We start from the raw sequence: 24,076 nt of genomic DNA on the forward strand, positions 1-24,076 counted from the left end.
CAAATGTTATCATGTTATTGCAGAATTATTTATTCAAATAAATATGCAATGCATACATTTTTGTTTTTTCATATTATTATTATTTCACATAAATATTAAAACAGGATTTGTCCATGGTAGGGATGCCAAGGTTATAATGCTTTTTCTGTTTCGTCTAACCAACACAATATTACTTTCCTGATCCACTGTTCTAAACACTGTTTTCTGTCAGGGGTGACAATAGTGATACTCCAATTTATAATTTTCTGTGCTAACCCACTTTACTTTATAACGCTATATATACTGTGTGTATATCTAAATAATTTAACTTTATTGTGCCAGCTTGCAAGTCAAGAATTCACACCTCATATTAATAATAATCATAGTTATTAATATAGAATATTGAACATATATTATTTACAATCTCAAAAATGTACTGTGTGTGTCAGAGCTTAGGTTAAATTGTGAAAACTTATCTTGAAATATATAAAACTTTAGGGTTTAGACAAATATTTAGCAGATATAGAATAAAATTAATCTACTATGCTTTTTAGTTGTCTAAACACAAATGAACAACGCTAGTCTAAGTTCTGATGAAAATCGAAAGGGAAACAGTCATGCAAGGTTATTACAGTCAATCATCCAAACATCTAATATTAAATGTCATTCTGTACAAGGAGATCATTCAGATTGTTTAGAAATTAAAATGATAGTTCACCCCCCCCCCAAATCAAAGTTTGTCAGATGTTTTCATAACTCCAAAAAAGGTGAGCCATATTCCGCACTCGTTATATATATTGCATTAGGAGAACTCTATTAACAACAACATCCATATGGAGTGGTAGACAACAAATGGTATGGAATAGAGACTACACTAATCTTCCATTTCTATAACCAGACCATTATTGAAATATGAAAAAGTCTCACAAAAACGTGGATGATTTGGGGGTAAACTATCCCTTGAAGTGCTGAGCAAAAAACAAGCATACAGATCCAAAGATAGTTCATTCTCAATTACATGTAGACTTATAGAAAAGGATACACTAAGATTAGTTGTCGCATAATGTCAAAAGTACACAGCATTGCTATCTCTATGTATTTCCATGGTGACTCACGATGGCTTGTCACCTTCTTTCTTCAGGCGGCTGCGGAGGAAAACAACAACAACACGATATTCATGTCAGTGCAATAGCTCATCAATAAACCAAGATCCTAATTTTGTCGAGGGATTGAAGACTTCTCAATAACAGCATAAATGAAAGCGCCGTGGTTCAGCTAAACTGTTGTTGTTGGTTGTTTTTCGAGGTGGTAATCACCTCACCTGTAGTAATCCTCCTGCCCGGGCAGAGGCCCCCCATGTTGTAGGTGGTGGTGTCCATGCAGCCACTGCTGCTCCATGGCCAGCCTCTGCAGCTCTGCTGACTGGGCGTGCATGGCCTGGAGCTGGTGGGCTGCAGACATCTGTGGGATGGGGCCCTGAAGCTCACGGGGGTACCCTGCTCCTGCAACAGCGGCATAGGCTGTTTGGATGTTGATCAAGGGACACAAAACCTCAGAGTGAGTCTCAGTCAATTCACAATAACACAGAAATATAGACTAAATACAGTGAACTGAATGTGTGCGTTCCCATATAAAACAGTGAAGGTTGAGGTTCCTCACCAAACAGTGGGTGTCGCAGCATGTCATGGTCGTGGGGCAGGTCGTTGAGCAGAGGGTTGGGGATGGGGCCTCCGGGGAAGGGGAAGCGGGCCAGGCGGGGCCCTGGAGCCAGGGGATCCAGAGGGTGGGGGCCATTACCTGGGTGACAGTAACACACATCATCTAATGAAGCAGGAGAACAAACAGTATATCAATTAACACATATGACACACACATCAGTTAACATAGTGCAGGGGGGGTGAACAATACACGCATACCAACTGATAACTACACTGGTAGACAGATACAGTAACAGTGAGGAGAAGCATCCTCTCTCAACAATTAATAAGACTACCAAACAACATTAAATAAGAATGTTTATTTTATTTTAATGAAGATAGCTACCTTGTAGCAGAGATTGGTCCTTAAGCTTCACTCACCATAGATGTGGAACAACTATTACCACTTAATTCTGTTTTTTTGTTTTTCAAATTTAAATCGGATTTGATTGTTTTAGAAGACAGAACTAAAACAATAATCAATTTGTGAATATGCAGCACATATATGTACACACATATCCTGAAGATGAAAAACAAAACAAAAACATACAAGTGCCCTTACCCTCACCTTGGTTGAGCGGGTCCTGCTGGTGCAGGTGCAGGTGTGAGTGGATGTGGGAGTGCTGGTGGTGATGCGGCGTCACGTTCAGCATCTGCAGCCTGGCGGCCGGGTCATTTGCCACAGATGCCATCCTCTCTGCGTGGAGCCTCTCGGCAGTCAGCCGCTCAGCGTAGCTCAGCTCCGGACGCATCTGGGGCCCGGCCAGGGCCAGCGCCTGTCTCTCCCTCTCCAGGTGGTTCTGCATGGCCGGGTGGAAGTGGCCAAAGGGGTGGTGGGGCGGCCCAGCGATGTGGGGCAGGGCCAGGGCTCCATGGCGGGCAAAGTGCTCCATGGGGTTGGCTGATGGATGCATGGTCTCCATTTCCGGGGGTTTGACCTCAAAGCCGGGCTTCATCCTCTCGCGGAGCTCCCTCTCTCGGAGGTTACGGAGCTCCCTCTCTCGCATGCTGGGGTCGGCGGCGTACAGACCGGGCATGTGGTAGGCCAGCAGTGGGTCCCCGGGGGACAGGGACACGAAGAAGGGGTGGTTGCGGTTGGTGGGGGACATGACGTGGGGTCGGGCGTACTCACTAAGGGTGCGCAGGGCCGGGGTGTCGGGGCCGATGTAAGGGGGGACGGCCGCCACGCTGGTGGGGGGCTGCTCGAAGGAGGAACGCATGTGGACCTGGCCGATCATCTGGACATCACTCATACGGCTGTCGTGGGACGAGCTGGACGCTCTCTGGAAGAGGGAACATTAAGGTGGTTACAATTTGCGAGAAAACAATGTATAGAGCCCTACAGACATCATTAACTGATTACATTGTTTTACTATGTAATAATATCATTGCTGAGATAGGAGATGGTAAGACATGTCAGTTTTAAAAAGGAAACGATAGGCTCTGCTCCTTCATGTAGCTCAGTGCCAGAGCAGTGAGCACAATATGCGCCATCAAATCCCTTGGAAGAAGAAACACAGAAATCAGACAGGCAGAGGCTGGGGGGAGGATCAGAAAACAGCAAGCATAGCGAGTAACAGCAGCGCGGCAGCAAGAGACACCAGCGCATGCGGGCGCCTGACATCGAGGAAGCATGCGTAGAATTGGTCGACTTAAATAGACCGCATGTAAATAAGAGTGCGAATCCAACTGGTGCAATATCCACTGATGCCACCACACTCGGGTTTCCCTTCTGAACGGGCCGGGCCACAATTTATTCATGTGAAAGAAAACAAACAAGGAATAGAGGGAAGACCACAGCACATTACTCACAGCATTTTTCTCTTCCTGCCTCTCTCGTTCCCTCTCCCGCTCTCTCTCCCTGTCCTTCTCCCTCTCCCTCTCTCGGGCGTTGTGTTCAGCCTCTCTCTTGCATCTCTCCACAGCCTCCTCTCTCTTCTTGGCCAGCTTGGATGAGGCCAGAGGGGTGAAGAACAGGTCTGTTCTGGAACACGAGTTGTAGCCACGGTCCAGGTGTTTGATAAACCTGAAAAGAAAAAAACAATGGACGTGTATCAAAACAGCATATTTAGAAATCACACAACATTACGTTTGAGAATGTAGCAAACTCAGATGAACAACATCTGTTATACATCGAGAAACACAACACCATAAGATGGTCAACAATATGGCCACAATTAAATCTGTAAAGGAGACCTATTCTATAAGACCATCATGAGCGATGTCATGCAGTAAGTACCGTGCTGATTGGCTGGCGTGGCTGGCGATGTCGACAACCGAAGGTTCTGGCGAGGGACTTCTAGGTGGAGGGGGCGGGCTCTCAGGCTCACACTCATCCAATGGCTCTTCTTTAATCTGGACGTGTGACCCTCCCATGCCAATGGGGTTTCCGGGAGAGGGTCGCAGGGGCATGGAGGAGAAGGAGGGCTGGAGACCAGGGACTGGACCCATGGTAGAGGGAGCAGAGGGGACAGGGTGCAAGGCCGAGGGGCCAGAGGAGGGCAGGGTGGAGTGGGAGTGACTGCCTCTGCCATGGAGGTTCTGCAGCTGAGTGAGCACGGGAGGTTGGGGTGGGAGTCCCTGCTGCATGGGTAGGGACTGGGGCATGAGCTGGAGGGGGGGTGGAGGGGCACCGGGAGGGTGCTGGTTGGGCAGGGAGTTGAGGGGCTTCAGTGCTGGCGGTGGGGGCAGGTTGGACGGCATCTGGGGGAAAGGGGGAGCAGAGGAGAGGTGCGGTGGCTGCTGCTTGTGCGATGGTGGGATGGGTGTGGTTGGGGGTGGTTTGATTTGGGGCCCAGAAGTAAGGGGGATCACCTGGGAGAAAGGAGGTTCCCTGGGTATGTGAGGAGGGGGTCGCTGGGGGCGGGGGCCCTGGGTGGGAGCACCATGGAGGGGCAGGGTGGGAGGAAGAGAGCCAGGTGGAGGAAGAGTACTCTGGAACACAGGAGATGGAGGATGAAGGGCCTGTCCCAGTGGTGGAGGGAGGGGTGATGGGCCAGAGATGGTGTGTGAGGAGGGGGGTGGGGGTTGACTGTGTGTTGGGCCTGACTCATAGCCAGCTGACTGACCAGGCTGAGCAGGCTGGGGGGGCTCTGGGGAGTGGGGTACCTGGGCCTGTATCTGGCCAGGCTCTGCAGAGGGAGAGGTGCCCCGGGGGGGCAGGAATGTGGTCGAGACTGCAGCCTGCACTGGAGGAACAGTCGGTGCGGTCTGTGTTACAGCCAGGGCAGCAGCAGCAGGGGCACTGATGGTCTCTGCTGCCGCCTGTTGGGCACCCTGGGGCTGCTGGACAGAGGAGTCGGAGTCACTCTCATTGCCCTCGTTGCCCTGGTGAGGGCTGGGGATGCTAGGGGAGGAGGAGCGGTTGTCCTGGTCGATGTCTTTGGTGTCGCTGCTGCCGTCGTCTTGGGCACTGCGGCTGTCTGAGCAGCTCTCCTCCTCCACCTCCCCCCCCTCTGCCTCAGCCTCTCCATCGCCCTCTGACCGGCACTCCACCTGTTCACCCTGAGAGGAATGACACACGGTTAGAATTGTCGATGAGGGGAGTTAATGTTAATGTTACATGAAATGAGGCAGTGGATAGTTCCAGACACACCCAACAATGTAGCTCAGCGAAGGAAGATAAGACATTAACTGAAGAATAATGAGGAAACAAAAGCATTTCTGAGAGCTGGTCTTGTACATTTTTGCTTCTCACTGATCTTGAACCTGTTCGCGGTCATCGCCTCGCTACCGTCTTAGTCTCCGTCTCACCTGCTGTGTTTTCGTCCTTTTAGTTGCTGTTCTCTCAGGCTCCTCTGGGTCCTGGGCTGCACTCTCCCTGGAACGTTTAGTACTCTTTGGTAGGGGCACCTCTTCCTTGATCTTCTGTTGGATGGAAGGAATAGAATCTGGTTATTCAATTCAGTTCTACGGTGTACGTACAAACACAGTCAAAAGTCTTCGGACGAAGAGGAAGCTCTGGTCTGAATGGCAGATATACAACTAGACATTTGTTAAGATATGAAGTGTACTTTCAATTCACAAATGCACCATTACAGTGAATACATATATCCCTGACTTAAAAAAATGTATATTTAAAAAAGAACATGTACCTTGCCAGGCTTCTTTGTGGAGTCAGTCTTGTCTGAGCCGAAGCTTCTGGATGTGTTGGAGGTGGAGCTAGCTCCACTGGGTGCAGGAGATGGATGGCTACTGGACTGCTGGTCTTCACTGGTAGGGGAGCCTGTCCGCCTCTTGTGGCCACTTCTTAGTGAAGACAACTGGAGAGAGATACAACGGAGTAAGTACTGAAAGAGAGAATGATTGTGACAACAACAGACAAAGATGTGGACGGTACTGACTGAGACAAATTAGTGAGGGTGGCACTAGACGGGGCTAAGATGGGAGGCTCTCAGCCTTACCGGTGCTCTGCTGCGTCGCGTCCTCATGCCGTGCTTCCCGTTGCCCTCCTCTTCCTCTTTGACAGGTTTGAACATGAAGGGAGGGTCAGCAGGCTTGGGGCCGGGCGGCAGGCGGCCATGTTTGTTGTAGAAGGTCCGACAGGTGGTACACAAGAGGATGTTATCTCTGCCGCCGTGCTGCCAGTCCTTAGAGGCTGAAATTAAGGCCCAGTGCAGTCAAAAAAAGGGAATTTCCTGTGTGTGTGTGTGTGTGTCTGTATATATGTATATACACTGCTCAAAAAAATAAAGGGAACACTTAAACAACACAATGTAACTCCAAGTCAATCACACTTCTGTGAAATCAAACTGTCCACTTAGGAAGCAACACTGATTGACAATACATTTCACATTCTGTTGTGCAAATGGAATAGACAACAGGTGGAAATTATAGGCAATTAGCAAGACACCCCCAATAAAGGAGTGGTTCTGCAGGTCGTGACCACAGACCACTTCTCAGTTCCTATGCTTCCTGGCTAATGTTTTGGTCACTTTTGAATGCTGGCGGTGCTTTCACTCTCGTGGTAGCATGAGACAGAGTCTACAACCCACACAAGTGGCTCAGGTAGTGCAGCTCATCCAGGATGGAAAATCAATGCGAGCTGTGGCAAGGTTTGCTGTGTCTGTCAGCGTAGTGTCCAGAGCATGGATGCGCTACCAGGAGACAGGCCAGTACATCAGGAGACAGCCCAACACCGTGCAGGACGTTTGGCATTTGCCAGAGAACACCAAGAGTGGCAAATTCGCCACTGGCGCCCTGTGCTTTTCACAGATAAAAGAAGGTTCACACTGAGCACATGTAACAGACGTGACAGAGTCTGGAGACGCCGTGGAGAACGTTCTGCTGCCTGCAACATCCTCCAGCATAACCGGTTTGGCGGTGAGTCAGTCATGGTGTGGGGTGGCATTTCTTTGCGGGGCCGCACAGCCCTCCATGTGCTCGCCAGAGGTAGCCTGACTGCCATTAGGTACCGAGATGAGATCCTCAGACCCCTTGTGAGACCATATGCTGGTGCGGTTGGCCCTGGGTTCCTCCTAATGCAAGACAATGCTAGACCTCATGTGGCTGGAGTGTGTCAGCAGTTCCTGCAAGAGGAAGGCATTGATGCTATGGACTGGTCCTCCCGTTCCCCAGACCTGAATCCAATTGAGCACATCTGGGACATTATGTCTCGCTCCATCCACCAACGCCACATTGCACCACAGACTGTCCAGGAGATGGCGGACGCTTTAGTCCAGGTCTGGGAGGAGATCCCTCAGGAGACCATCCGCCACCTCATCAGGAGCATGCCTAGGCGTTGTAGGGAGGTCATACAGGCACGTGGAGGCCACACACACTACTGAGCCTCATTTTGACTTGTTTTAAGGAAATGACATCAAAGTTGGATCAGCCTGTAGTGTGGTTTTCCACTTTAAGTTTGAGTGTGACTCCAAATCCAGACCTCCAAGGGTTGATACATTTGATTTCCATTGATAATTTTTGTGTGATTTTGTTGTCAGCACATTCAACTATGTAAAGAAAAAAGTATAATATTAATAAGAATATTTCATTCATTCAGATCTAGGATGTGTTATTTTAGTGTTCCCTTTATTTTTTTGAGCAGTATATATATATATATATATGTCCACACTATGAGGTTGGAATAATACTGTGAAAGTGTGGAAATTCTGATAATGCCTTTTCGTATACATTTTTGCCTGTTTTGGTGGGATGGAGTTTTAGCCTGCCTGGTGATACGATTTCATACTGAGATCAAAACAGCTGCATTGGACCTTTAAAAAATGTAATTTAATCAACGGTATTGATCCCAAAAGGAGAAATTGGATTTGTCAGCTACATAGTACACAGACACACAATGCATAAGAACCCATTGACCTGAGCACTGGTGGCTGGTGGAGCAAGTACGATACATGACATCAATGCAAGCTAATAGAATCAATGGGGGAATAACATTGTTGTGTTCTCTGAAGAGAAATGGAGAGAGTTCAGCTGTACTCACTGGTAGTAGCACAGTGTCCACAGGTGCCCTGCTCGCTGTCTTCACTGTCCAGATCGTCCTCACTGGCCGAACTCACGTCCACTGCAGGAGAGAGAAGAGATCAGATTAAAGACTATACCCACTCCTATTCATTTCGATCTTATTGTGTTGTCTACAGTTACTGGACTAGAAGATAGACTAACGGCCTGCCATAAAACCAGCTAAATCTTAGGGGAATTGATCCTCCCCAGCACTCACATGATTGGGCCCGGGAGGGGGTATTCACAGTGGCAAGGGCTGCGCGAGTCTTGGCCTTGCGTGAGGATGGCTGTCTACGGTGCTGACGGTAGGGCCGGGTGCCTGCAGCCTCGGGCGTTTTTTTCCAGTGGTAGTAGAATGTGATCAACTCACCCTGCCAACAACACAACACGCATGATTTTGAGGGGCACAGATTGCAGATTCCAATGAAGATACTGACTGCATCTCAAACAGTTAGGTCTGTTGATTGTGTGTATAGTTATGTCCAATTATATCTGTCCGTTATGTCTAGACAGACATGAGAGGCAGTATGATAGTAAAATATATTACACCCGGTGTTTTCATTTACCGTCTTCTTGTTGGGCAGCAGCTCTTTGCGAATCCTGAAGAAATGTTTCCCGTACTGTCTCAAACCTTTGATAAACCGCTTCTGTTGATTGTAAAAAGATTGTGGTGGAAGCAAAACTAAGTCAACATAGTTCCCAAACATTTGTCTTGTGCAATATACCATGCAGTGTAAACATGTTTCGTAATGTTGCACTGTTGTCTATGTTATACAATGGCCATAATTCATATTGAACATGTGATATTAGATTGCTTCTTGTGTAAATATTTTCTGTCTGGATTTTAATGATTTGTAATGTTGCTATTGCTTGGAGTAACCCGATGCAACCACAGAGCAGCCCTAACAGCACATAGGGCCATATACTGTCTTGAAATTTGAGCGCTTAACTCAAATATCTACGCTGGCATCAAGGACTGATTTATGCAAAAGCCTGAGCTGCAACGCTCATCTCAACTCTATATCGGGTCCATAGTGTCTAAAGTTAAACATTGTCTTTGCACCTGAAGCAAGCATGGTGCAAGCTGCCTTACCACGTCATCTTCTGACCAACATTTCTCAATAAGTTTGGGCACGGGTTTCTTCACTAGGCGCTGCAGAGCTTTAGCCGCGTCATAGCGGCTGGCGTGTAACTGTAAAGGGAGACAAAGGAACACAGAGCTCCTGAGAAGGGTTACAGATCTTATTCGTAGCAATATATTGTTCACACAATTGTACACGGGATATTTGTTTTCCATTTTTCTTCTCTACCATATTTTTCGGAAAAACCACAAATTACATTTAAAAAGAAAAAGGAGAAAAAAATGAAGTAAAACAGGTGAAAATTAAATGATGTTATTGTTCCATTTCATATTCCCATTTAGATGCAGCAAAGTTATCCTGCTGACCATGTTTAAAGCGTTGAGTGTGGTATCGTCACGAGAGGCCGCCAAACAACCATCCTCTGTGGATCCTCCATCACACATTCCTGCAAACGCTGCCATGCTCCTTCAATCAGGAAGAGGCAGGAAATATAAATAAATTAGGAGGGCTGTGCAGTCAGTCAGGATGACAAGAATGAAAAGCATTGTGCACTACAGACCCCTACAGAAGTGTTTTTAAATGACATTATCTTTAACAATAATGACCTGACAGGCGAGCTCGAAGAAATCTGATAGGACAAGTATTTGGACTAAATGACAACTAAAAACCAGCAGCAGTCACACTTTCTTGATATGCTCACCAATCTGAAACAATTATGTTCTTTCTGCACACAACTTCATGACCATAGTAATGCACATCCCTCTCACCACCAGTGTTATGGAACGCTGACAGACACCAAGGTTTTGAATGCATCCCACCAGTCTTTAAATCTGGCAGGAATCGTATGCACCATTCATCACACAAGAGATACAGTATGAGTGTAGCCTGGTCCCAGACCCATTTGTGCTGTACAGCCAACAACAACAAGAGTTGGATATACAGCCAAAACAGATCTGAGACCAGGCTAAATTGAGTGCTGCTGAGTTGACACTAACCTGGCAGCTCTGAGGTACATGAGGAGGTCACAATCATTGACCCCTGGCATCCACACCAACTCTTCATTCTCTGTCTGGGTCTGCACACCAAGCACAGGGCGTGGTTGCAGCTCAGGGAGCTTGGCCTGCATACACACAAATAATACAGACAGGTACCATGTTAGTCTCACCATCACAGTTTATTACAATGATATGACTTTTGCACCATGTAATTCACAAATACGGGCAAATATATGACAGGTTATGACCGTGAGATAGTTTATGATGACACACTGTATGAATCAAGTAGCTCACAGATTTTGCAACAGAGATTGTCAAAGACATAGCGGTACTGCTAAGGTCTCGTATGGGCAATACAGACTAAGAGTGACATCCTGCCTACAGGGGTTTGTTGGACTGTTACCTGATGACTTGATCCCACTCTGATCTCCCCCTGTGTGCTGTTCAGGCTCCTGGAAATAGGGATAATTCAGTTATAACATAAGTTACATATAGCATTACATTGTTATATTATTACGTTATTGTAGATTTCATTACATTAACTAGCCTTTATTGTATAATATTTGCAACTGATATGAACAGAAAGGAACCAAGATAAATATTTTTTGGACAATGCAAGTCTTTTTATTTGTTGTTGCATCAAGTCAACTTGACACAATTTCATCAACTGTATAATTAATCAAGTAAATACTGTAAGGCCGGTAGGTAGCCCAGCAGCTAAGGAGTTGGCACATCAGCTGGTTGCTGGTTTGAAGCCCGGGCCGGGCACTGGAAATAAAGGGTGGATTTGATCTGGCAACTGGAGAGCTGCTGGGTTCAGTTTAACAACAATCCCCTATGGTTGGGCCCTTAACCCCACAACATGCTCTTCATCCAGGGGGTGCTACACTGCAGCTTTGATCCTGTGCTCTTCTCAACTGTGTGCAATCACATTTCTGTTGTAACATATGGATAATAAGGTTGTATTGGATTTTAATGTTTATTGCTATTCAATTCATGTTCTGTTCTAAAACAGAAAGAGAACTAGGTCTACTGCTAGATACCCTTTTTATGACATACTAATGCATGTGTTGTTTATATGCAACAGTGATTATGCATATTTAACACAAATCACATGGCAAATATGCTATATGAGTCGTGCCAATATTTTAATCCCTAATCTAAATATCAGAATATTACCGTTTTAAAATTGCATTTCAATTGGGCAGTGTTTTCCTTTAATCCCGCCCATCCATCAGTAAGAGCCAATCTGAGTGCGGGTATTACGTTCCCGCCTCCAAGCATTACATAAACGAGACTCGTCTCGAGGCCCTTGCAAACATATCAATCACACATTGACATCTTTTTACAAATTGTCAACAAGCATTTACTGCTTTCGAGCGTATAACGCATATTTTAGATTTTAAATAATCAACCTCATGTCGTCAACGCGTCTATTTACGTGGCACGACTAGTCTCGCAAAATGGAGTATTGATATAACCTAGCTACATACTCTTTTCCAATGTGTAGCTAGCCACCCATCTTTACAGGGAGAAGAAAAACGACAGAAACCACAGCAACTCTGTCACAGTTGATTTGACACATAGCGGTATGACACTAAAGTCCAAAATTCAGTAACGTAAGGATATTTTGTCCGTACGGTAGCTAGCTTGTTAGCTTTACATAGATTAGGCTAACAACTCCATCGCGACAATTGCAATTCCCAAGTATGTCATAAAAATGGCAATGTAAACATTACAATACAAGATGTTCGCGTCCAAAAACATATACATTTAACGAGGCAACTCGAATACCTTCTCGGACTGAACAAGTCGTCCATGTCGGAGGCTTGTGTCGTTTTTATGTTGACACTGCCAGCGTAGTGGTCGATACAAACTATGCAATTCCTCTATTTCATAGCTACTACTCAAAATGGAGGCTACGAGGAGTCGATTTTATTCCTACCACTAAGCTGTGCAATGACCTCAGCCCCCACACGCAGCCTTCAAAGTTCCTTTCTCTGTAGACATAACTGAGCATGTGCCGCGGTCCCTAATACGATCATCCACTTGATGTCCACAGAGCCGTGCCCCTTTTAGAGCAACGACACAAAAAAAAAAAAATGTACAGAGGATCAAACGTATAAAATATAATTCAGAATTCCAGGAAGATTGTAGAAAGCGAGAAAACTGATTAGGTTAAATGACAACTGTCCTTACCAAAAACAATTAGCTATAACTAAATTCAAGATTTCCAGTCACCCATCACACTGTTATTATAATATGCTTTACATATTTACATGCTTTACATACATTTACACATCCCACTGAGAATAAATGATAAAAGAATTGCAAATGGCTCAGTTTCAAAAAAGGGGTTTATTCACAGCATCTGCAGCCACAAGTAGGCTGCAGCTTTTGCAATTTCACAATCCATTATATTGATTACTCATGGATATAATTATTTTACTCTATATTGAAATAGATTCAGTGGAAGACAATCATTGCAACTCACAGGTAAATTGTTAATCTAGGGCAGCGGAATGTAGGTAGACTAGGGAATGTATGTAATAACCTATGGTATTGGACGAACTTTGAATGAGTCTTTCTAGCTACCTCGTTACCCGTTCACATTTTGGTTTATCAGTAAGCTTTTTTAGCATTTGTAAGTAATCATTAGAATGCTTGCTAAACCGTTGTGTGTGTGTGTATATGCCCATGAGTATGTTCCCATTGCACCTAGTTAAGCCAAGGGGTTCCTGAAGTTCTTCCCAGCAAAGACAGCCTTGTCTCCCAATTCCTCTTCAATTCTGAGAATGAACAGGGGGATAAAGTTTAGCGCCACAAAGCAATACAATTGTTATGATGCAATATCTGAAAACCATGCTCAACGAGTAAGCCTTTGTAGCAGAACAAATATGACAAGCGTCACAACATTGATTAGGCTGTAAAGGACATGAACCCTCACCTGAGAATCTGGTTATACTTGGCCAGACGCTCAGAGCGGCAAGGAGCCCCGGTCTTAATCTGGAGATGAACAGACAGAGGAAACATTACTTAAACAGCAATAATGAAGACAGTAACTAAAACACAGTAATATGACTATATAATACAAATTGTTTTTTCAACTGTCATATACAGTTGAATACCAAACAGTATTTCCTTTGGGAAGCCCCTTACCTGTCCAGTGCATAGGCCCACTACCAGATCAGCAATGAAGGTGTCCTCTGTCTCCCCAGAGCGATGGCTGACCATCACTCCCCAGCCACTTGACTGAGCCATCTTGCACCTGGACAGTGGGAAGAGAGGAGTCATTAGATATAATTTTCCAACTGTGTGAAAACATCTATAAATGTAAGGCTCACGTTAGACTTGCAACCGTCAGGCTATTTGACTTGCCTTGACTCATGAGACGCATGTCGGTTTGTTGACAGTTTCATGAATAGATCATGATTGTAATGCATATTTAGTGTAATTACATCAACTCAAATCTCAGAAAATAAAAGAGTCTGGAGTTCCTCTTGTAGAAGTCATTATGGAGTAAAGGGAGATTGAAACTTACGCGGCCAGAGACTCGGTCACAGAGCCGATCTGATTGACCTTCAGCAGCAGGCAGTTGCAGGCCTTGTCCTCCACGGCCTTGGTGATGCGTTTGGGGTTGGTCACTGTGAGGTCATCACCCACCACTTGGATCTCAGTGCTGCCGGTGAAGTTGGACCACGCCTCCCAGTCATCCTGGTCAAAGGGATCCTCAATGGATACCACTGTCAAAGAGGGGACATATCATAAGTGACCACATACAGAGAAGAAAGTCATGGTCCTGTACCTTACAGAGTAGACAACCAGAGAAAAGGACAATTGATAATTTTATGTGCGTAACTTTAATTTCAATTGCCAACTCAGAGCAGTCCTACAATAGGTATTTGAACCATACTATTCAACACAGTGCCCATCTCCATTGTAGTGTACAATGATTGAGTTGAGAGATAAATTGCATATAAAGCTGATCCATCCAGAGACAACATTACATAGGTTTTAAACAATTATCAAGGAATGACTAATAGGTCAACAAGAGAGGACAGAACACACACCTGGGTAATCCTTGCAGAAGCTCTTGTAGAGGTCAGCCAGCTCATCAGGAGTGATGTAACGCTCTGGGTCATCAGGGGACTTGAAGTCTAAGTCGTATTTCCCATCCCTGTAGAACTCAGAGGCTGCCACATCCATGCCGATCACCACCTCTTCTGTGTATCCTGCTTTGCTGATAGCCTCTTTGATCAGCTCCAGAGCTAAGGAAAAATAAGCAGAGATGTACATTTGTTAAAATATGGTCAATTAGATATTGGCAGCACCTTGTGATCATGTGGGTACTACACAGGGGTGGATGAGGTGAGTTTTTCCCTTAATGTAAAGAGCTGAATCCAATCAAGTATCAATAGTTTTTTGGGGCTGAAAATAAAACCCTCTGATCCTGTCGCTCTTGTACCTTCCTTGTTCTCCAGGATGTTGGGAGCGAAGCCCCCCTCGTCTCCCACATTGGTGGCGTCCTGGCCATACTTCTTCTTGATGACGTTCTTCAGGTTGTGGTAGACCTCGGCCCCAATACGCATGGCCTCCTTGAAGGTGCTGGCACCCACCGGCAGGATCATGAATTCCTGCATGGCCAGCTTGTTGCCCGCGTGAGATCCACCGTTGATCACGTTGAAGGCCTGGGAAATCAGAAATCCACAATTTATTAAAATGACATTTCATTAAATAAAATAAAATTATTTTATTACCAGTCCCTTAAGATCTTTTAACAGAGACTTAGGTGGAGAAATGTAACTACACAACAAGCTGTAAGACAAGCAGTGGTGGAAAAAGTACCCAATTTTCATACTTGAGTAAAAGTAAAGATACCTTAAAAGAAAATGACTCAAGTAAAAGTCACCCAGTAAATACTACTTGTAATAGTCTAAAAGTATTTGGTTTGAAATGTACTTAAGTAGAATTATAAATCATTAAATATTTCTTATATAAAGCAAACCAGACAACTTGATTTCAATTATTATTATTATTTTAAACAGATAGCCAGGGGCACAGTTCAACACTCAGACATAATTTACAAACGAAGCTTGTGTTTAGTGAGTCTGCCAGAGCAGAGGCAGTAGGGGTGTTCTCTTGATAAGTGCATGAATTAGACGATTGTCCTGTCCTGCTAAACATTCAAAATGTAACCAGTACTTTTGGGTGTCAGGGAAAATGTAAGGAGTAAAAAGTACATTATTTTCTTTGGGAATTGGAGTAAAAGTTGTCAAAAACATAAAGTACATATGTTTTAATTTGAACCTTTAACTAGGCAAGTGAGTTCAAACCAAATTCTTATTTACAATGACGGCCTACAGTGGGTTAACTGCCTTGTTCAAGGGCAGAGCGATAGGTTTATTGTTTTTACCTTGTCAGCTCGGGATTTGATCCAGCTACCTTTCGGTTACTGGCCCAACACTAACCACCAGGCTACCTGCCGCCCCACGGATTCCCCCAAAAACTACTTAAGTAGTACTTTAAAGTATTTCTTACATAAGTACGATACACCACTGAAGACAAGGCAGCATGTGTGAGCGCACTTTGATATTAAATAAGAGGAAAATATGCCCTGTGCTCACCGGTACGGGCAGTATGACCTCTGGGTTCCCAGCGAGGTCAGCGATGTGACGGTACAGGGGGACGCCTTTCTCAGCTGCACCAGCCTTACACACCGCAAGGGAAATACCCAGGATGGCATTGGCACCAAACTTGGCTGATGTGTCAAAAACATGAACAATTAATAAGTGAAATAGATAAGATATACTTTCATATGGGGCAAATATTTAGTCATTCAGCAGTCGCCCTCATTCAGAGTGGCTTGCAGTCAGTGCATTCAACTAAACTAGGTCAAACATAAAAGACAATATAAACAATAGTCCTCTGATGTATTCTAATCTGAAACAACTTACACTTGTTCTCGGTGCCATCCATGTCAAGCATGATCTGATCGATTTTCTCCTGCTCAACCACAGACACCTCCTGAGATGAAGAAATAAAATGAGGTGTTTGGCACATTGCACACTGAGGAACTAGGCCTGCATTAACTAGGAGTATGTGGAAGTGGAGTGAACACCTAGACCTGCTTATCTTTACCAGGGTGGGAAATATCAAGACAATACTCCATGTCATTGCCAGAATAACATCAACTTTTTAAAAAGTATTATGTTCCTACCTGCCCAACGAGTGCAGGTGCAAGTGTAGAGTTAATGTGGTCCACTGCTTGTGAAACACCTGAAAGACCAAGGAAACATGACCGACTAAGAAACATGGAGACAGATGGGGGATTTGGAAACAAACAACTCAAGCAACAGCAACAATCCAGCCAGTATGCTTTTTCAGACGCAAACAAACGGTCCTCAAAACAGTTAGCACTAATAATCCAATACGTTTTTTAGCTTCCTTGTGAATCATACAACCATTGCTTGGTGAATCATACAACCATTACTGTGACAAAGTGTTGACTTCATGCACAAGGATGAGTACAGTAGTTATTGAGACAACAGATCACTCTGCTTTAATTTCCAAAGTCATCAAGAACATACATCACACAGCAAGACAGGAAAGATGCCTTGGATAAACAATGAAGCTAATTTGTAAAAAATCATGCATAAGTGAGCACTACTACTCCATGGTTCTCCAGTATGTCGATACATATGAATGTTGCTTTGTCTAGCAAATGTTCAATGTGTATAAACCCTGTATGACTGACAGAGGGTGCTGTTTTGGTAGTCACTCTCAATTGTAAAGCATTAAATGTCAACATTTGTTTTTGCCAAGGATATTCTATGATAGACACCTTAAGGCAGTGATATTCAAAGTCGTTTTCTAGACTGCCCCCAACCTTTAAAAAAAATATAGAGTACAGATTGTACAATTATGGGACCAATATACAAATGTTTATGAGATAGAGCATTTTAAAATTACATGTATAGGCTTCTTTTCTTTGTGATAAAGAGATTAAAATGTAATTAATTTAAGGTTACTTGTTTTTAGAAAAACTCTAAATGTATCAACTTTAAGATTATGACATATTTGGGATTGGGTCATCAGAACTTCTGATTGAATTAAATAAGGAATACGTAAAAAAAAAAATTAAAACCAATATGGCAGCCTGTGGCTTTAAAGACTCATTGGCCAATACATAGCATCGATAATCCAGGGTTTACACACATATTTGGAGCAAACTCACCAATTTAACAGGCCATTTTAGACCTGACAGAGAGGAAGAGTATAAAAAAGGAAGGAAGACTGTGAAGATGGCAGGTGGCAAGTTAGAGAGACCTCCCTGGAAGAGACTGCCATCATAATCATACAGTATAATGAAGTTGCACTATATTAACCCCAGATACACACCTTTCCCAAGGTAGCGTGACTTGTCGTTGTCTCTGAGCTCCAGGGCTTCATAAATACCAGTAGAGGCACCACTGGGTACAGCTGCTCTGAACAGACCTGGGAGATGGAGAACAGTGACAGAGATATAAAATACTGACTCATGAAAAGTAGGGCAATCGCCTACAGGAGGAAATATTGAACTCAGTCAAATTTGTATAAAAAAGGTAAGGAGGGTGAGCTGCAGTCACTACTATGGGAGCTATTTCTAGAGCGCCTGGTTAAATTGCACATAAGAACATTTTTAAAACTAAATGTATAATCTAGTGAGAAACATACACTGACTTTACAAAATATTGTGAGTGTCATGCTCGTTCCATGACAGACTGACGAGGTGAATCCAGGTGAAAGCTATGATCCCTTATTGATGTCAACTATTACATCTATTTCAAATCAGCGGAGATAAAGGGGAGGAGACAGCTTAAAAACCCTTCTTTAACCTGAGAGACATGTGAACGAACATGCCATTCAGAGGGTGAATGGGCAAGACAAAATATTTAAGTTTCTTTGAATGGGGTATGGTAGTAGGTGCCAGGCGCACCGGTTTGAGCGGGTTAAGAACTGCAACGCTGCTGGGTTTCACAATCGTTTCCAGTGTGTATCAAAAAGTGTCCACCACCCCAAAGGACATCCAGCCAACTTGACACAACAGTGGGAAGCATTGGAGTCAACATTGGCCAACATCCCTGCGGAACACTTGAGTCCATGCCCTGAAGAATTGAGGATGTTGAGGGCAAAAAAGGGGCGCAATTCAATATTAGGAAGGGGTTCCTAATGTTTTGTACACTCAGTGTATGTGAAGATTTTTTTAGATATATTTTTTTAGAACTGCAGTCATTTTCAAACTCAAATGTGACAGAGATTTCAGGACGGTCGCTTTATAAAAATGGTCACTGACCTCACAACACAGATTTGAAAGTCAAACTATCACTTAAACAGCCAACCCTTGTCAGTGTTGATATCCTATGTCGGGTCGTGATCCGTTTGCGTTAGATAAGGCAACTGATTAGTTTCATCCCCATTTCGGCAGCCTCCCAGAATCTCCAGACATTACAAAAGCGACCACCGTCTTAAGCAAATTCTCTTGTAACCAGCGATATAAAAATACTCCGAATTAGTGTGGCCTTTGAATAATGGTAGTTTAAACAGTGTACACAACCAAAACATTTCCCCCGACGATTTCAATGTGATATCAACGAGTGATTAACAAAATAGTGTTGTGTTTACCTTTCTGCGTTGAAGACCCACGTAAAAAAAAAATAATAATTAAAAAGACAATCCAAAATGTAGCTGGTTGTCTTCTGGCGTGGTCCTTCTGTAGCTCAGTTGGTAGAGCATGGCGCTTGTAACGCCAGGGTAGTGGGTTCGTTTCCCGGGACCACCCATACGTAGAATGTATGCACACATGACTGTAAGTCGCTTTGGATAAAAGCGTCTGCTAAATGGCATATTTTTTTTTTCTTTTTTTTTTCTCCAAGTTGTCCTCTAACCAGTGATATACATATTATTCCCAGATTCCTGCGTTTTTTTTCAATACGGTTAGTTTCACCAGCGCATACAACCGGTTGTTCCCCCTAATCGATACGAGTGATTTATTTACCACTTGTCAAAAAAGGGTTTTGGAGTTTAATATGCAGTTTAAGGTGCTCATTATTATTATATATTTTTTTAAATACTAGTAATATGATTATTATTGTGGCACATATATTTAGTACATTTTATGTTTTTAATATACACTACATGACTAACAGTATGTGGACACCTGCTCGTCAAACATCTCATTCCAAAACCATGGGCATTAATATAGATTTGCTGCTATAACAGCCTCCACTATTCTGGGAAGACTTTCTACTAGAGGTTGGAACATTGCTGTGGGGACTTGCTTCCATTCAGCCACAAGAGCATTAGTGTGGTCGGGCACTGATGTTGGGCAATTAGGCCTGGCTCGCAGTCTGCGTTCCAATTCATCCTAAAGGTGTTCGATGGGGTTGAGGTCAGGGCTCTGTGCAGGCCAGTCAAGTCCTTCCACACCGATTGACAAACCATTTCTGTATGGACCTCACATTCTGCACTGTTGTCACAAAGTTGAAAGCACAGATCGTCTAGAATGTCATTGCATGGTGTAGCGTTAAGATTTCCCTTCACTGGAACTATGGGGCCTAGCCCGAATCATGAAAAACAGCCCCAGAAGATTATTCCTCCTCCACCAAACCTTAGCTGGCACTATGCAGTCAGGCAGGTAGCGTTCTCCTGGCATCGCCAAAATCAGATGTCTGTCGGACAAGTAGATGGTTCAGCGTGATTCATCACTCCAGAGAACGTGTTTCCACTGCTCCAGAGTCCAGTGACAGCGAGCTTTACACCACTCCAATCGACACTTGGCATTGCGCATGGTGAGCTTAGGCTTTTGTGCGGCTGCTCAGCCATGGAAACCCATTTCATGGAGCTCCCGACGAACAATTGTTTTGCTGACTTTGCTTCTAGATGTAGTTTGGAACTTGGTAGTGAGTGTTGCGTCAGCACTCAGTGGTCCCGTTCTGTGAGCTTGTGTGGCCTACCACTTAGTGGCTGAGCCGCTGTTGCTCCTAGACGTTTCCACTTACACACACACACTTACAGTTTGTAGCAGCTCTAGCAGGGTAGACATTTGACGGACTCACTTGTTAAAAAGATGGCATCCTATGATGGTGCCATGTTGAAGGCCACTGAGCTCTTCAGTAAGGCCATTCTACTGCCAATGTTTGTCTATGGAGATTGTATGGCTGTGTGCTTCATTTTATACACCTGTCAGCAACGGGTGTGGCTGAATTTGCTGAATCCAGTCATTTGAAGGGGTGTCCACATACTTGTGTATATATAGTGTATCAAACTGTTCCTGCATATTGATTTGGACACTTCAGAAACTATGTTTTGACATCAAGTAATTTATGAAAAGTTCTTGTCAATAGGAAACAGCGACAGAATCACTTTCAACTTATGTTTAAGGAATAAACATTTTACTTTCAACATTAATTTCCAATAGTATTCCAAATAGTACTGCTGAATGAGTCCAAAAACATGCTGTGATGAAGTTATTTTGATGATATACCAGAAGTCGTGAAAACGGGTTTGTCCTGTCCAATATGAAGGTAACAAAATTCACTAACCAGGATTTAATATCATGAAGTAAATGCTTTTACTTGAGAGTTCTTTGTAAGCCAGTGTTTACCTAGGTAAGCTAGGCTTAGGCTATTTTCAGATTTTATATGCCATTTAGCAGACACTTATCCAAAGCGACTTAATGTATGCACGCACTGAATGTTTTATACTGGCATTGCAAGAGCCATGCTCTACCAACTGAGCACAGAGGACCACTTAACAATATGTTAGGCTGATAGCAACGTTTACCTTTGTCAGTGTAGAGGTCCACCTCCACAGTGGGGTTGCCACGGGAATCAAAGATCTCCCGGGCATGAATCTTCAGGATGGACATGGTGCTCGACCTTTGGAGGAGAAAAGTAATAAAACATTATTTTTTTTTAAAGACTACCAGATAGTCGCAACATGATACGAGTTTAGTCCTATAAAACATGATACCTCTATGTCCATTGTGCAAACTTATCTACTGAGCCTGAAAATGTGAATCAGCATGTTTCGTTCAGTTTATCAGTCATTCTTTGGTACTGAAGTTTTTCAGAAACCACCTGACATTAGGTCAAGGTAATGAATGTGAACACTGCCCCAAATGGCCATTCCATATCAGAGGTCATTTTTTGACTGCTGAATACAAATAACTTATCAAGTCCAGTACAACCTGTCAGTGGTGGCTAAAAATGTAAAATCTTTCACTCATGAGTCGTCGCCCCCCCCGCCCCCCCCAAAAAAATGTGTCCTTCCTGGCGGTTTTAAAGCTTAGTCGTGCTAGCAGTAGGTTGGCCACCTAATTCGATTAGCTACTGTCCATCTGATAAATCACATGACACTGGACTGCAGCATTGGTAAGGTATCTTTAGGTCAAGGCTAGAAGGACTACTGATGTCAATAGACCACGTCTTGAAAGTCAAACCAATAAGTTATCATTCTGAACGTTGCAAGCCATCTATTCTCGGCGTTGTGGATGACATCGTGTACGTTTTTTTCTTAGAATGATACCTACAAGGATTTCAAATGATCCGATTGACATGAGATCCCCTATAAATCCTCCCAATGGAACGTGCCTTGAACGTGGAGTTGGTGTGCAAAAAGTATCGTACATGGGTTGAGAATGCACGTTATGAATGAAAAGGATACTCTCGCAGTTTTGGCCACATCACAGCGATGAAGATGAATTATATCACATTACAGGAAAACGCACTACAGATGGCTACATCATGTTTTACACAGTCACCGGACTAAATATTGCGTAGCCAAATGAGCTAGGAATCTAACTAAAGTTTCTCAAAAGTAATAGTGCGAAAGAGCGGATTGCACTGTTTGAAAAAAAATAGGATGAATCAACATGATAGTGGATGGGCTGGCTAGCGGAAACGAATAACCTTATTTTATACCAACAATGGGAACAACTCAGAGCTCTGTCTTCAAAACGGTTTGAATATCGTGAAAACACTAAGTTTTATCACCAAACAGATGAATGTGGGTAGTCACTTACCTTTGTAATTAAAATAGAGGTCAAGGTGACAGGAAGAGCAGTCTTTCTCGAGATGCCGGCGAGTTCAGTGCGAAGTTCTGAGAGGCGTCGCAAAGAGATTTCCGCTTGTTCCTTTTCTTTGGGATCGTCTAGTTACCACAGCCACAAAGTCATAAACCCCGCCCATTTCTACAACTTCGCTTCGTAAAATGTGATTTTAAAGATAACCTTAACCCTAACCTTAACTGCACTGCTAACCTTATGACTAACCATAACCTTAAATGAAGACAAAATAGCACATTTGAGTGATATAGTCACTTTGTGGCTGTAAACCTTTCCGTGTTTTGCTCTTCTTCTCTGGAATCATCAACAAGAAAGCTCCACACCGCCACTATGGCTTAGGAGTAGGGCCTACAGTTTCAAATGTAAAGTTTTATTGAAGTCGTATGTCTGGGATAAGCATGGCATACATCGTCCAACGAAATGCTTACTTGAAGGTTCCTTCTCGAGAATGCAACAACAATAAGAAAATATAAGGATACGAACATAAAGTAAATGGCATTAGAATAGAGTAAACATTTTAGCGTACATATAATACAGGAAGGATCCATTTTTAAACATTATTTTTATTTGACCTTTATTTAACTAGGCATGTCAGTTAATAAGAACAAATTCTTATTTTCAATGACGGCCTAGGAACAGTGGGTTAACTGCCTTGTTCAGGGGCAGAGCAACAGATTTTTAACAATGTTTATATATATATTTATATTTATAGTCCGATATTTACAAGTCAGTGAAGGCTGTTGAGGGGAGGACGGATCATAAAAATGGCTGGAACGGAGCTAATGGAATGGCATCAAACATATGGAATCCATGTGTTTAATCTATTGATACCATTTCCACGAATTCCCCTCCAGCCATTATTACGAGCCCTTCCTCCCTGATTAAGGTGCCACCAACCTCCTGTGTTACATGTGTATTGGGGAAGGGGGGATGGGGGTCAAGTGTATAAATTGAGCAGTATAATAAGAGTCTGGTAGCAGCAGTTGTGATGTGTGTGTAGCATGAATGTATGTGTGTGTGTGTATGTCTGTGTGGGTGGTTGTGTGTGTGCATGAGTGACTGCTTGTGTGCTATGGTGCAGAGAATCAGAGCAGGTGGTCAATCCAGTTCAAGTGTTCAGCAGTCTAATGGCTTGTGGATAGAAACTGTCTCTGAGTCTGTTGGTATCAGACCTCATGCTCTGATACCATCTGCCTGACTGTAAGGGAGGGAACAACTTGTGGCTGGGGTGTGGGTTCCTTGATGATGCTGTGTGCCTTCCTAACGGCACTTTTTTGAGTAGATGTCTTGGATGGGTGGGAGCACGGTCCCCGTGATGTACTGGGCCATCTTCAGCACCCGATGGAAGGCCTTGCGGTCTTGGACAAAGCATTTCACATACAAGGCCGTGATTCAACCAGTCAGGACGCTCTCGATGGTTCAGCGATAGTATTTGGAGAGTCCTCTGTGATGTGGATGCCGAGGACTGCAGTACTGTTGATGTGGATTGGGGCATGTTCCATCCTCTGCTTCCTGAAATCAACAATCAACTCCTTTGTTCTGCTGGCGTTGAGGGAGAGGTTGTTGTCATGACACCACAATGCCAGTTCACTTACCTCCTCCCTCCTATAGGCTGATTCGTCATTGTTGATTATCAGGCCTACAACCGTGGCGTCGAGAGCAAACTTGATGATGGAGTTGGTGTCACACAGCCATGGGTGAATAGGGAGAAAAGCTGAGGACTGAGGACACAACCCTGGGTGGCCCCTGTGTTAAAGA

The 24,076-nt window shown here is 43.9% G+C and overlaps 2 protein-coding genes across 6 annotated transcripts; both read right to left on the minus strand.

Moving 5' to 3' along the window:
• Nucleotides 1-6: 6 nt before the first annotated feature.
• rereb (arginine-glutamic acid dipeptide (RE) repeats b) lies at nucleotides 7-12,226 on the minus strand. Of its 5 annotated transcripts, none has more exons than XM_035778209.2 (17): nucleotides 12,010-12,226; nucleotides 10,619-10,667; nucleotides 10,216-10,340; nucleotides 9,586-9,685; nucleotides 9,232-9,330; nucleotides 8,705-8,785; nucleotides 8,356-8,509; nucleotides 8,119-8,199; nucleotides 6,080-6,273; nucleotides 5,771-5,938; nucleotides 5,430-5,543; nucleotides 3,916-5,180; nucleotides 3,489-3,702; nucleotides 2,239-2,959; nucleotides 1,639-1,800; nucleotides 1,301-1,499; nucleotides 7-1,124 (listed from the first exon to the last, which is right to left on the minus strand). In XM_035778209.2, exons 1-17 carry the CDS (start codon nucleotides 12,033-12,035, stop codon nucleotides 1,091-1,093), a joined length of 3,786 nt encoding a protein of 1,261 aa, XP_035634102.1. In that variant the 5' UTR covers nucleotides 12,036-12,226; the 3' UTR covers nucleotides 7-1,090. The 5 variants fall into 5 exon arrangements, with proteins under 5 accessions (XP_035634102.1, XP_035634105.1, XP_035634103.1 ...); XM_035778212.2 differs by having other exon boundaries at nucleotides 1,639-1,776; nucleotides 2,245-2,959; nucleotides 12,010-12,225; XM_035778210.2 differs by having other exon boundaries at nucleotides 2,245-2,959; nucleotides 12,010-12,225.
• Nucleotides 12,227-12,554: 328 nt separating this feature from the next.
• eno1b (enolase 1b, (alpha)) lies at nucleotides 12,555-22,442 on the minus strand. Its single transcript, XM_035778214.2, has 12 exons — nucleotides 22,277-22,442; nucleotides 21,037-21,131; nucleotides 17,614-17,709; nucleotides 16,433-16,491; nucleotides 16,170-16,239; nucleotides 15,840-15,973; nucleotides 14,681-14,903; nucleotides 14,286-14,483; nucleotides 13,757-13,958; nucleotides 13,375-13,483; nucleotides 13,163-13,221; nucleotides 12,555-13,004 (listed from the first exon to the last, which is right to left on the minus strand). Exons 2-12 carry the CDS (start codon nucleotides 21,119-21,121, stop codon nucleotides 12,938-12,940), a joined length of 1,302 nt encoding a protein of 433 aa, XP_035634107.1. The 5' UTR covers nucleotides 21,122-21,131; nucleotides 22,277-22,442; the 3' UTR covers nucleotides 12,555-12,937.
• Between the last annotated feature and the right edge of the window lie 1,634 nt (nucleotides 22,443-24,076).

Source organism: Oncorhynchus keta, chromosome 10 (genome assembly GCF_023373465.1).
Source record: "Oncorhynchus keta strain PuntledgeMale-10-30-2019 chromosome 10, Oket_V2, whole genome shotgun sequence".
Lineage (NCBI taxonomy): Eukaryota > Metazoa > Chordata > Actinopteri > Salmoniformes > Salmonidae > Oncorhynchus > Oncorhynchus keta.

What these genes read in the sequence shown, in the direction of transcription:
- eno1b (XM_035778214.2), bottom strand. Translation starts at nt 21,121, where the DNA reads ATGTCCATCCTGAAGATTCATGCCCGGGAGATCTTTGATTCCCGTGGC. An exon ending in CACCTGCACTCGTTGGGCAG is followed by an intron (nt 16,240 to 16,432) that starts GTAGGAACATAA and finishes TCTTCATCTCAG; the next exon opens with GAGGTGTCTGTGGTTGAGCA. An exon ending in GGATGGCACCGAGAACAAGT is followed by an intron (nt 15,974 to 16,169) that starts GTAAGTTGTTTC and finishes TTGACACATCAG; the next exon opens with CCAAGTTTGGTGCCAATGCC.
- rereb (XM_035778209.2), bottom strand. Translation starts at nt 12,035, where the DNA reads ATGGACGACTTGTTCAGTCCGAGAAG. An exon ending in GTTGGTCAGAAGATGACGTG is followed by an intron (nt 8,786 to 9,231) that starts GTAAGGCAGCTT and finishes TACAATCAACAG; the next exon opens with AAGCGGTTTATCAAAGGTTT. An exon ending in TGCTGCCCAACAAGAAGACG is followed by an intron (nt 8,510 to 8,704) that starts GTAAATGAAAAC and finishes TGTTGTTGGCAG; the next exon opens with GGTGAGTTGATCACATTCTA.